Source organism: Eschrichtius robustus, chromosome 8 (genome assembly GCF_028021215.1).
Source record: "Eschrichtius robustus isolate mEscRob2 chromosome 8, mEscRob2.pri, whole genome shotgun sequence".
NCBI lineage: Eukaryota > Metazoa > Chordata > Mammalia > Artiodactyla > Eschrichtiidae > Eschrichtius > Eschrichtius robustus.
The window spans coordinates 112,454,067-112,466,793 of NC_090831.1; the positions used below are offsets into that span (position 1 = coordinate 112,454,067).

General features: G+C 36.6%; 1 protein-coding gene across 7 annotated transcripts in view; it reads right to left on the reverse strand.

Moving 5' to 3' along the window:
• Positions 1-12,727, reverse strand: part of CNOT4 (CCR4-NOT transcription complex subunit 4) — a 140,721-nt gene that overhangs the window by 54,880 nt on the left and 73,114 nt on the right. For all 7 annotated transcript variants that reach the window (XM_068549515.1, XM_068549513.1, XM_068549514.1 and 4 more), the window contains exons 3-6: positions 10,629-10,826; positions 3,890-3,976; positions 3,021-3,122; positions 2,143-2,268 (exon numbers count right to left, since the gene is read on the reverse strand). In XM_068549515.1, coding sequence (XP_068405616.1) covers positions 2,143-2,268; positions 3,021-3,122; positions 3,890-3,976; positions 10,629-10,826 — 513 coding nt within the window. The remainder of the gene's footprint in view (positions 1-2,142; positions 2,269-3,020; positions 3,123-3,889; positions 3,977-10,628; positions 10,827-12,727) is intronic.

Consider the following 12,727-nt stretch of genomic DNA (forward strand, 5'->3'; position numbering starts at 1 on the left):
GACCTCTTTCGTGCTACAACAGCAAAGTTGAGTAGTTGCTGCAGAGATCATATGCCCAGAAAACCTAAAACATTTACTAACTGGCCCTTTACATAAAAAGTTTGCCAATCCCTGCTCTATACACAACAAAGACAACTCTGTATTTACTGGAGTTGGTAGCTGTCTATCAGAAAGCAGTGTCACAAATGTGATGGAATAAATCAGACAAAGACTGACTGTGGAAACTAGGCACATACAAAAAATAAATTACAATACAATGAAATTACTCTGAATAACTTTTTACTATCTGCATGTATATTATGACTGCAATGACATTTTTTACTTACCTTCAGGGTTGTTAATTACTTTAAAAGTGTGGTCTAAATAGATGTTATGGGAAAACCAAAACCAGAACAGAACAGATCAAAGCAAAAATGAAACAATAAAAACAAGGGCAGTATCATCTAATTGAGCACAACTGTATCATATATGTTGCACAATGCATTGTTCCCTGTTCTGAGAGGGCTCTTGCCTGTTCACCTGGGTCTATAAATATTTCATATGGTACTAAATTTTGAGTTATGCAGTAACAAGGAAAGATCTGGTTTTGCCATGATATAATTTGCTCAAGTTTCCTTTCTACATTGACCAAGTGTTTTAACGAGGAAACCCCTTTTCAAAGTAATTTTAAACTAAGATAAAGAAGAGCGAGATGAATTCAGGACAACAATATGAAATCACTTTTAAATTGTTAAGAAAAAACACAGTTTAGATGTGGATTTTACATCTTTAAAACATAAAAAGCCCTGAAAATTCTTTATGCAAGCAATACTTCAGGAGATATTATGGCTTTCGTTAGCCACAAAGAGCTCAAATTGGTATTCAAATGATTTAACAGGGGCAGTTCATAGAGACAGGTTAAATCCCATTACAAATAAATTCTAAGGGACTGTCCATCCATTTCCTTTTACTCTTCAATAATACTTAAGTGAGATCAACTGGGGCTTAGAAATTCCTTGACAGAGATTTTCATTGTAATAGTACCCATAGGTAAAGCACAGTTCCCACTAGTCAAAATTCAGCATGAAATGGTTCAACCTTAGACTTCATCCAATAGAAGAAAAAAATCAAGATGCATTTATTGGATAAGCAAGAAATAAGTAAGTCATCCATCCCCGTTAAATATCACAGAGAACTTACTTTAACACTGTTTTTAGATCATAAAGACAATACATACTGTCAAGACATCCCAATGTATTTATTATAATGGGATTTAATCTGTAGTAACTCCAAGTCAAAAAAGGTAATATTCCATTTAACAATCTGCTCTGAAAGGAGCCCCTCCTAGACTGTCTCTAGTTTGACTTGGAGAATGAAAGGCAGTAATCAATGCCCCCCACCTTCTAAATGAGAAGTATTCCTGCAAAAGTCCACAGCAACAATCTGAAGTCCTCACCTATAACAGGGAAGTGCAGTATTGTGCTTTGGCATAATCCTCATTTAATATGCCGTATGGTCAACATTTTTACTTGTAAAGGCATGTTTATACTACAAATTGAAAGGAGACAGGAGAACAGGAAATGTAAAAAAGAACACAGGAAAATAAGCCTTCAATTCACCCTTTACAGGACACTGACTCACTGGATACTTTCATGGGAAGAATCATTTTATAAAAATAATGTTAGCTTTTCAGCAGCATCTAATAGAGTATTATTTTCTAGCATGCTCTGTGAAGAGTAGAGATGGGGTGGGGGACCTCATATTTACAATATCCCACTTAGCTTTCATTTTGCTGACATTCCCCCTAAAGTAGCATTTACCAAAATGCCTTCCTTGGTCAATTAAGTCCTGGTTCTACATACCCCTCTGGGATATGTATTAGCATATTAAAGACTCTAAGAAGTGTTGCTGGGGTGGGGGGGAATCTATTTATCTTCATTAATCAAGCATTTTCAAACTTAGTGGACCACAGACCCACTTTTATTGTAACAATATCCTGCAGAACTGATATTCCATGGAACACTACGTATTTGGAAAATGCTACTTTAAAGTAATACCAGTTTAAAGAAAAAGAAAATTCTTAGTTTTTGCTTTTGTAATTTTAACTTATAAAGAAAAATACTTCCTTTTCTGCAAAGTTGATAATTCACATTACTTTACTACCTGCATTTCCTCTTTTGTGAAGCTGGCCGCCTCGTCCCCCAATTCATGTAGGTACATGCAGTCAGGCTTTGGACACTGCATATTCTTTAAGAAGTAACTGCAGTATTTTGTTGTACCTAGAGATGCCTGCAGCAAGAGGAGGAAAGCGGGGGGGGGGGGGAAAGACCCAAAATGTGAACTGACACCACAATGAAAATTTCCATATTTAGTGTTTTCATTTCACCTAAAATGAGGCACAGGCACAACAAAACAAAGTATGGCTGTGAATACTAGAGAACTAAACTATTATTAGCAGGATTTATTAAAGATGATGATCACTTAAAAGAACTAAAAAAAAAAATCTCGGCCTATGGTTTCCAGAGCTTGGGCACCCAGATCATTCCCCTAGAGGTCAGAAGAGTAGAAAGACAAAATCTGTTCCATGTTTTAAGTGGTTAGGCACATAAGGCAAATTCCTTTTTCTAATTATGCCATCCTTCTTCCACTTACTTAAAAGCATTGCTTGGTGGGACCCTTCATGCAAACCTGAACTGTTCAATGCCCAAATATTTAAGGACAACAAATCAGAACAATTATCTATTTCTGACAAGGAGGGTAATAAATCCATTTTCACAAAATAAAATATGTGTAAATATAAGGATATTTTTCAAGATTATCCCCTAATAATGAATGTGTTTACTCCTAGCTGGTAAAACAGGACCCTACATAGGTCAGCTATAAACAAATTAGCTGTCATAGGTTGGAATGGATGCCTAAGAAGAAGCAATCTTCAAATTAGACTCCCTTCATGTAATATGTAAAAGCTATGCTCTTCTCTACTTAATACATGTTATCCCTTCCCCCTTTAAAAAAAAAAAAAATCAAGAGGACCATATTACCTTAAGTGTTCTGCCATCTACCACCACATTGTTGACACACTGTATGGCTCTGAGAGCATCTTCCGACCGGATATAGGTTACGTAAGCACTGGCGCTTGGACCCTAAAGTGAAAACCCACTGTTATTAGTATCAAATTCAACAAAAACTTAACAACAACAACAACAACAAAATTATCTTGCAACCTGCCTAAGGAATTCTAAAGGCCTTTACTACTACTTTCATTAATAATAATGACAATGATTAGAAGTAGTAGTAGCTTTGATTAAACCATATACTAGCTCATCTTAAGACAATCATACTTAATGACTTTTATCTGATTTTAAGTAGACTAAAATAAATATGAATAAAATATCATCTTTGGCTTGGCATTTACTTTTTAAAAAAGTCATCTGACAGGCTCGTCAAGGTTACAAAAAACAAACTTTGAAAGTTAGATTAAAAAAAAATAAGATTTGAAGACAGATTCAAACTATGTTCTCCCCCAAATAAATGCAATCTCTAACAGTATTCTATCTGCTAATACCAGCATAACAAAGACGCTCTATTAAGTTCACAATATCTGAAAACATTATTAGAAATCATTATATAATTTAACTGCCTGATAATAGACTCAATTCCCCCTCCCCTTCAGACCATCACTAGATCTTTGTTTTACTATTTCCGTCTTATTACTATTAATTCACTGTTAAGTCCTGAAAAGGTCAAATAAGCACCAAAAATTCCCCCACCCCACCAACAGAGGTCACTACACTGCTTAAATCTTTGACCCTTAAGCTTTCTAACCACAGAAAGCAAGTTTTCCTTCTGAGCAGCCCAGGTCAAGCCCAGACCATAGGGAGGAAAGGCAAAAATCCCTATAATTAGTTACCTGTGAGCCTGCATATGATGTGCTATTATTGATGACAACTTTATGTATTTTACCAAACTTCCCAAAATATTCTGGTCGTTTTAAAACCTATAAAAGAAGAAGAAATAAGGTATAAACTGTCCCCATTTCATCAACTTTATCCTTATAATGGGGACATACACCATCCCTCTTCAGTGAAAATAAAATAATTTTTAAAGTTTTCTAGTAAATGTGACTACTTCCTAATTACAATTTGTGTGGTTAACCTACAGGAAATCATCAACAAAGTCTAAAAGCTATTCTTTATTGACCCACTGAATAGAAACTGAGACTTACTAAGTTCAGTATTATCTATTACATTCTAATATCTATACCAATAATCTAAGGGATTTTAGCTTCACAGTATTCTTAAACACAAAACAGATCAAATATCTTAACCACATTTTCATTGACAGATGATCATTATAAGAAAGTAATTCTCAGAACAATGACCAAGATTATGTGTTAAACAGAAACAGAAACTCAAGAACAGACACCAGTAGAGACAGTCTTTACTCATAAATCTATTGTACATAATATTTTATATATTATATTAAAGCATTGTTTATAAGTTACGCATTCCAAATATGGTAACAGAATGTTCTTCAAACTTCTATGCTTTATGATTTATTACTCTGTGTGTGTCAATAAATTTTCCTTATGTCAATTTCACCATTTCTCAACTGTCTCCTGTTTTTTTTTTCTCTCCTTTTCCTAATAAATAACAAATGTGAGGTGATGGATGAAAAGAAAACTGGGGAAACAAATTTATACAATATTTTCTCTACTACCTGGATACTTCTTGGTGGTCATTTTCCCTCATACTTGTGTCATCTCCTTTACTATGTGATCACTATATGCATTCACTTAGCTTCTCTAAAACTTACTTAACCTTGGCTAACCTGATACAAAAACCTCTCCCATGACTTGCAACTACCTCAAAATTAAATTTTGCTCTTTTCCTAGAATTCATCTATAGACCTACTGTTCCTACAATCTGTCCAAATAGCAAGCTCTCTCTCAATGAAAGCTTTATGCACATATCTGTTCAAGTGTGTGCAAAGTATCCTTTCCAAATACTCTTATACTCTTGATAATATTCTCACACACTTACAACTTAGCTAATATGTTCTGCATCTGACAGAACCAAAGCTTTGTGAAACAGTCTGTGATTGGGGTGTCATTAATTCTTAACAGTTTTCAACTTGATTTATATAATTTTTTTTACCTCATTTTATTTTAGGTTTTTATAAGTATAGGGTTTAGGCCTTATGTTTTCTACAGCCAATTTTAATGGATTAGAAGGTGAAGTGACTACATTGGCTTTCAATCTTTCTTCTACCCAAATCCCCCGAGGGATATGGCGGTAAGTGTGGTAAAGGCAATGACTCTTGGGTTGTTCACAAAAAAGTCTTAGAATAGAGGGTTAGGGAAGAGTATATCTTGAAAAGCTTTCTGGCCAGTGGAGTACAGAACTGTGTTCAATATTCCAGCTTGATGCATACCAACTCAGCAAAAGGCCTCAGCCAAAATACCTGCTTCAAAGGATTCAGGCTGGTTACTACAAGTTGTGCTGCATCAGCAGCTCATATCATATCCAAGTTTACGGCAGTAGTTCTCAATAAAGGCAGCATCAAGGGATGCTGGAACATTTTGGAACTCTGTGGGAGCTTTTATTAGGGGAGGTTGTCAAAGTAACTGGGAGACACTATTCGTGTTCAGTGGATGGGAGCCAGGGAAAGCTTACAGCACTCAGGCTAGCCCTGCACCACAAAGAATTGTCCTGCACCACTTTTGAATGTTCTACAAGACATTCAACTAGCTGAGAGGCCTGTTTACGATTAAGTGAACCTAGAAACAAATTATAAACATAAAGTAGTTCCCCAGTTTTGACATATGTTGAATTTAAAAGCAAATACTGTGTAATTAAGAGACAACCACAAGTGCTTTGTTTGAAATTTTACTAAGAATTGCTTCAGAAAAATCACATCATTGGCACTTCATGGTACCTGAGTTGCCAATACATACACCTGTAACAATCTGCCTTTGTAGTTGTCATATTCACAGTGATTCTACAAACAGATGCAAACACCTATTTTATTACATACTGGAAAAAAAGTACTTTACAAACTTATATATGCATACAAGTCATTTGAGAATCTAGTTAAAATACATATTTCACACCCTGAGGGTCCGCATAATTAAGCTCCCAGGTGATACTAATGCTACCAGCCCAGCAGCCACACCTTGAGTAGCAAGGTTCTAGAGCAGAGGTACCCAAGTATTTACATGCAGAAACAGTCTTTTTATAATTTCTAATTTCTCCTTCACTTTTTTCAAATTATGTATCTACACAGACAGATTATATTATCAAGAAGGCATTGCATGAAACTTAAAGGGTGTTATAAAATATTAGTTTAAAAAAAAGTGGGTACTGGGTCTGAAAAGGTTAAAAGCTGGCTTATGGAAATAAATTCTGGCCAGTATTTGAGTAACACCTTTATAACAACATAAGATTTGTACATAATTACACTGAGCAGCCAGAATACTATTTTCAAAGCACAAATCTAGCCATGTCATCCTGTTCTTAAGAATAGTTAATAGCTTCCCATTGCCTTTAAGATAAAGTGCAAACTCGTTAGCATGTTTTAAAAGCCCTTCATTATCCCTTACCACTTACCTTGTCAGCCTCCTCTCTCACCATTTCACTCTAATTTTCCAGCCAAACAAATCATTTGCAGACTGAGCTCTTTCTCATCCAGAAGCATTTGTATAATTCCTGTGCCTGAAGCACTTTACCCCAGAGATAGCAGGAGAGTACACATCTTCCCCCCAAGGTCAGGTACCATCTCTTGTGCCTCCACAGCACACAACACTCCTCATAGTGTACTGTTGCTTTTATAAATAAACAGGGACTACCTTTTTATTGGTTTATGTTCAATGTCTTACACAATGCCTGGCACACTGTAGGTACTCAATAAATGCTTATTGAAAAATTAAACTGTCTTAGTATTGAACAAAAAGAGTAACATGGGGGACTTCCCCTGTGGTCCAGTGGTTAAGAATCCGCCTTCCAATGCAGGGGACGCGGGTTCGATCCCTGGTCAGGGAACTAAGATCCCACATGCTGCAGGGCAACTAAGCCCACACGCTGCAACCAAGACCCAACACAGCCAAATAAATAAATAAATACAGATCTAAATCTTAAAAAAGAAAAGAATAACATGGATATAAAACACTGGTGGGCCTTAATGTATTAGAAAGTGGCCTATGGCTGATAAGAAATGGTTTGCCCAGGCAAGGGAAATTTAAATAATGTAGACGTTCTATATTAAGTTGCACATTACAGATTCTGTCTGAACATAAGTCAACGAGCAAAACAATACTCTAGTAAATAAAAAAGGTAAAGAGTATGGGTAGTAGGCAGAACACCTTGCATATCACCACATTACCCATATATTTAATGTCCTATATTTACTTCACAGTGAGCCAACTTTAGTACTAACTACCATATAAAAGGCCACATGATAGGATTATAAATTCCCAATGGCATAACTAATGTGTAAAATGTCTTCCTGTATATTCTTTGGGAATACAGTCAAGTGTTCATGAACACCACAGAGAAAATAAAAAATGTGGTAAGCAGATGGAAGGATGGATGGATAAATGGACGGATGGAGGAACAACATACCATTCACTGGTGTAAAATACATTGGAATAGGAGCTCTAAGACCAGGGAGGTGGGGAGGATGGGGGTGGTTTCTAGCCCTGGCTCTGCTATGAAATAGCTGAGTGATCCTAGGCAAGTCACTCAACTTCCCTGTGCCTCGGTTTCCCGTTTGTAAAATGAAATGGTTGTGTCTTTAAAGTCTTTCAGTTCCTCAAAGAAGCTGCTCTTTCACGCAGTCACGAACCTGAAACATCCTTTTCCTTATTCGCTGCCCAGCTAATCCCTAATCATTTTTAATCATCCTTTCCTCAGGGAGGCTTTTTGTGGATCTCTGTACTAGCTAAATTCCCCACTGTTACATGTTCTCAAAAAGCCCTGTACTTTCCCTGTTTATAAACGCTCGGCATGCTTACAAGTACTTAATTCTGTCTTCTCCACTGTCTGTAAGCTTGTACGGGTAGAGACTGTCTGCTTGCTAAACCACTTCATCTCCAACATCAAAGTACCTAACAGATTGTAAGTATTCAAGAGTTAATTTACAGAATGAATGAATTAGGTTCTGACAATATAAATTTTTAGGATTTAGGAGATGATCACCTCTAATCATTACCTCTAATTACCATATCTTCTAAGATAGTTTTTTTTTTTTTCTATTGAGCGATAAATGAATACATTTGACTATCAGTCTTGGTATGAAGTTTTCAGATATACAAAAATTATTTTCAAAACAAGCTTTAAATTTTCCTAAATGTTCCTGTTTTGCTAATCAGAACTCAGTCAAATATCAAACTGTCATCATCCAAAAATAAGTAAATCACAGGGATCTTCTTTGCCTCAAAAGTTACCCTAACAATTTGAAACTTCAAGTTTTCTAATGAAGCTGACTTTAAGTTTTCCAATCTGAAAGGGTTAGACAGTTACATTAAGAAAAATTTTAAAGATAATATTTAGAAGTAGTAGGATTTAATAACTAAAACACTCATCTCTGGTCTTCCTAGGCTTTCAGGAGAAATAAGAGAGAGAAACTAATGTTTAAGAAAATTCACTGTCCTCTCACCAAGCAACAATGATTTCAAAAGTATAAAACCAGGACAGTGATTTTTAAGTATATTTAGACTCATGATAAAATGTTCTCACTAGTCACCCCCTAGATTAATTTCTTTCTGTGTAATAGTTCTTCAGATTAATCTTACTAACATCATGTTATTTGAAATGAAAATAAGAAATCTCTGTACATAAGTAAAAACAAACCATAGATTCTAAAGAAGAGGTAGGACCTATAATCCAAACATCAGACTGAGACTATGGCTTAATTTTATCCAGCCTTTGGGTGGTGCTCTGTATGCCTCCAGTACCACAGGTGACTGGATTTTGTATTAAGAAAATCAAGTACATCCATATCCAAGAGTTATAAAATCAAAATAAAAGTTCCATTAATTTACTGGAGTAGCAGGAAATTCCCTGGTCACCTAGTGGTTAGGATTCCGCGCTTTCACTGCCGTGGCCCAGGTTCAGTCCCTGGTCAAGGAGCTGAGATCCCACAAGCTGCATGGTGCAGCAAAAAAAAAAAAAATTAGTAGGAATAAATAGAGGTAGGTAAATAAAAAACTTGCAGAGGCAAGAAATGCTCTCTGGTTGGAAAAAAAAGTAGTGTTGAAAGAGGGAGACAGAAGCGTTGGGACAAAGTTTTGTGGCAGTGTTCAAGGGTGAAGTGGGATTCTGCCTGTCTGGGGAGTTAAGTACTAGATTTAGGAAAAAGGGAGAATTGGCTGCTGAGGTTAGTCATAGGCCTAAAATGAGCTCTCTCCTTATCATCTCTTATTAAAGAAGTCTTCTCCAGTATGAACCCTCTGACTTTGGAAAAAACGTCTCCGGAAGATCATGTAGCCCACTAATGCCAGCATCCCTGGACCTAGGTCCTAGTAATTCTTGAGCTGCCTCCACATTTATTACCAATGATAAAGCCTTCTTAGTAAGGTCACCCTGATTTTTCTCCTCTACTGATCATGAAGCCCTTCACAGCCTCAATACATAGTAAACTTATCAGCAATAAATATTTTTTATTGTCTCTAAACTGATTTGTACAAAATCAATGTATAGACACCTTAAATTTCCTCCTTCTGGGGCCTTTAGCCCACTTAGCCAAGTTCAAAGATTCCCACCTCCCTAATCATATTCACTATAATCCTCCCTCTGATTGCGACCATCATGAGCATTACTTCAAACCCTTCTCAAGGAGTACTTTTGACAGATCCCCCAAATTCGGCTCTCTCCAACATTCTGGCTGCCAATCACTTTCTCTCTGCCTTCCCAACAATCTAGTCAGCACCTCCTGGTATATCAGAAACTAAAAGTTAGCAGATGTGCATCCATGGGCATCAAGGAAAGTTATGAGTTCAACATTATTCTAATAAGGCTGGTGGAGGAAGGAGAGAAAAGAGTTAAGTAATAAACAAAAGGGTTAAGACCTCCCCTGCCTCCAAACGAATGACAAAGAACCTGGTCCATAGTTTCCCTTCATCAAATTCTCCCTCTTTCTCCAAAACTGGCTTAAAATGAATGAGTAAAGAATGATGATACAGTATAGCAACAGTTCTATCACTGTTCTATAACCGAGGTTCACTACTTGGGCACGATTTAAAAAAAAAAAAATACGGATCTTTGGTGGGTTCATGAAACTGCATCTCCACTGTTGGTCTTTAATATAGCTACAGAAAAGAGGAAACAAACAGAGTAGTCATGTCACATTAGCCTTAAGAGCAAAATAGAACCATTATCCAACTTTCACAGGTTATTAGCACTAAAGGGGACTTCAGAGATCTAGTTCAACTGCCTAGTTTTACAACTGAAGAAAATGAGCCAAGAAAGATTAATACACTTGCCTAAGATCACAACTGGTCATTGGTTTCTTAGTGATTATTAAAAAAATATTTCCCATTTTCTCCTAAGTTTTAATATTTTCAGGTAAATCCTGCAGTTGGGCAGGGTCAGCTATTATTTCCAAATAAACAAAAAGAAAAAAGGCCAAGTTGAGAAAGAAAAGAGACTTACCTCTGGGTCTGCTAGGCGCTGAGACAGACCTACAACAAAGACGAGGTTTTTTTGTACAACACGTACACTAGCCAAATGTTTGCGATTTTCTGATATTTTCTGTTTTCTCTCATTTTGTTTCTGTTTTTTCTCATTCTTTATCCTTTGCAGTTCTTCCTGGGAGAGTGGTTTATAAACTGCTGGGTCTTCTGGATATGGCTGTAGGCATAAAACAAATATAGAAGTTAGCATTAAATAAACAGAAAACTGTACGAATAACAATTATCAAATTCTGGATGATGTGTATGCACATCACATCTCCTTTTGTTACAACTCCCTTTTTCTGAATCTTTTCAGTTTTTATTTAATAAAAGTTAAATGTTATAATACTATTTAAAATACTATTTAAACCACTTTTTGTGCTGAAACTTGAAACATCACTAAAGGTTCTAAAATTTAAAACAACAATCTTGGTATTCCCTACAATGCCTAGCACACAGTTTACAGGAAAATTAGGCTTCTAAGGTACTGTGTAAGAGGCAAAGAGTATAAGTTCTCTCATCTAAATATGGGTTTATGTATTACAATCAACAAATATTTAATGAAAACTTACTATGTGCTTGGAGATTAATGAAGTACTTATTCTTTAATACATTCCCAGTCTAAGGACACAGATGGGCAAATAAACAGCAATACATAGATCCTCTGGCCCAGGAGTTTGAACTTAGCTTCAACACTTATTATCCACGTGGTCTTAGGCAAGTCAATTAAACTCTACACCTCCATATCCTCATAAGTAAAATGAAAATAATCTTAAAGGCTGGTGTAAAAATAACACTCATAAAGCAATTACTATGTGCAACTGGCACAAAGTAATCCCTCAACAAATACTAGTAACTACACTCTTACAATGGTTTCCTCTCTCATCATTATAATTTTGTTTTCATTCCTACTGCTAATGCCAAGACTACTGATGGCCTGAATAAGAGCTGTGGACTCACACTGTCTGGCTTTGAATCTTGGATCACTCTTTACCAAGAGACCTTGGCAAAGTTATGTAATCTGTCTGCCTCAGTCTTCTATTCTGTAAAATGGGAATCAGAGTACTTTATTCAGAGGGTTTCTGTGAGAATTAAGAAAGACAACACACTTATAAAGTAATTAAAATTGTGTTCTGCACAGAAGCATTCAATAAGTCAGTTATTATAACAGCTAACCCTCCATATCTGCAGGTTCCACATCCTCAGATTCAACCAACCATGGACTGAAAATATTTGGGGGTAAAAAATTCCAGAAAGTTCCAAAAAACCAAAACTTGAATTTGCCATGCACCCAGCAACTGTTTACATAGCATTTACATTGTATTTACAACTATTTATATAGTATTTACATTGTATTAGATATTATATGTAACCTAGAGATGATTTAAAGTATATGGGAGGATGTGCGTAAGTTATACCCAAATACTACACTGTTTTATATAAGGGACCTGAGCATCCATGGACTTTGGTATCTGTGGGGGTGGGGTGTGGTGTTCCTGGAAACGATCCCGTGCAGATACCAAGGGACAACTGTACTACTACAAAAAACAGTTAATAATAAATGGAAGATGGAACACACTAAATAATAATATCTAAAAGCTGAATGTGAAGAGATCCCAGAAATGGGAAACTGTGCTGATCAGAATATCAGAAGTGGGGATTAACAGAAATGCTGCCGTCAAGAAAAAAAGTAGGGGACTTCCATAGTAGCGCAGCGGTTAAGAATCCGCCTGCCAATGCAGGAGACAGGGGTTCGAGCCCTGGTCCGGGAAGATCCCAGATGCTGCAGAGCAACTAAGCCCGTGCGCCACATTACTGAGCCTGCGCTCTAGAGCCCGCGAGCCATAACTACTGAGCCCGCGTGCCACAACTACTGAAGCCGCGTGCCTAGAGCCCGTGCTCCGCAGCAAGAGAAGTCACCGCAATGAGAAGTCCGCGCACCGCAACTAGAGGAAGACTGCGTGCAGCAACGAAGACCCAATGCAGCCAAAAATAAAATATAAATAAATAAATTTATTTTTAAAAAAAAGAAGAAAAAAGTGGGCATGAGGAAGAGAGGAGGGAGTATCCACAAGCATG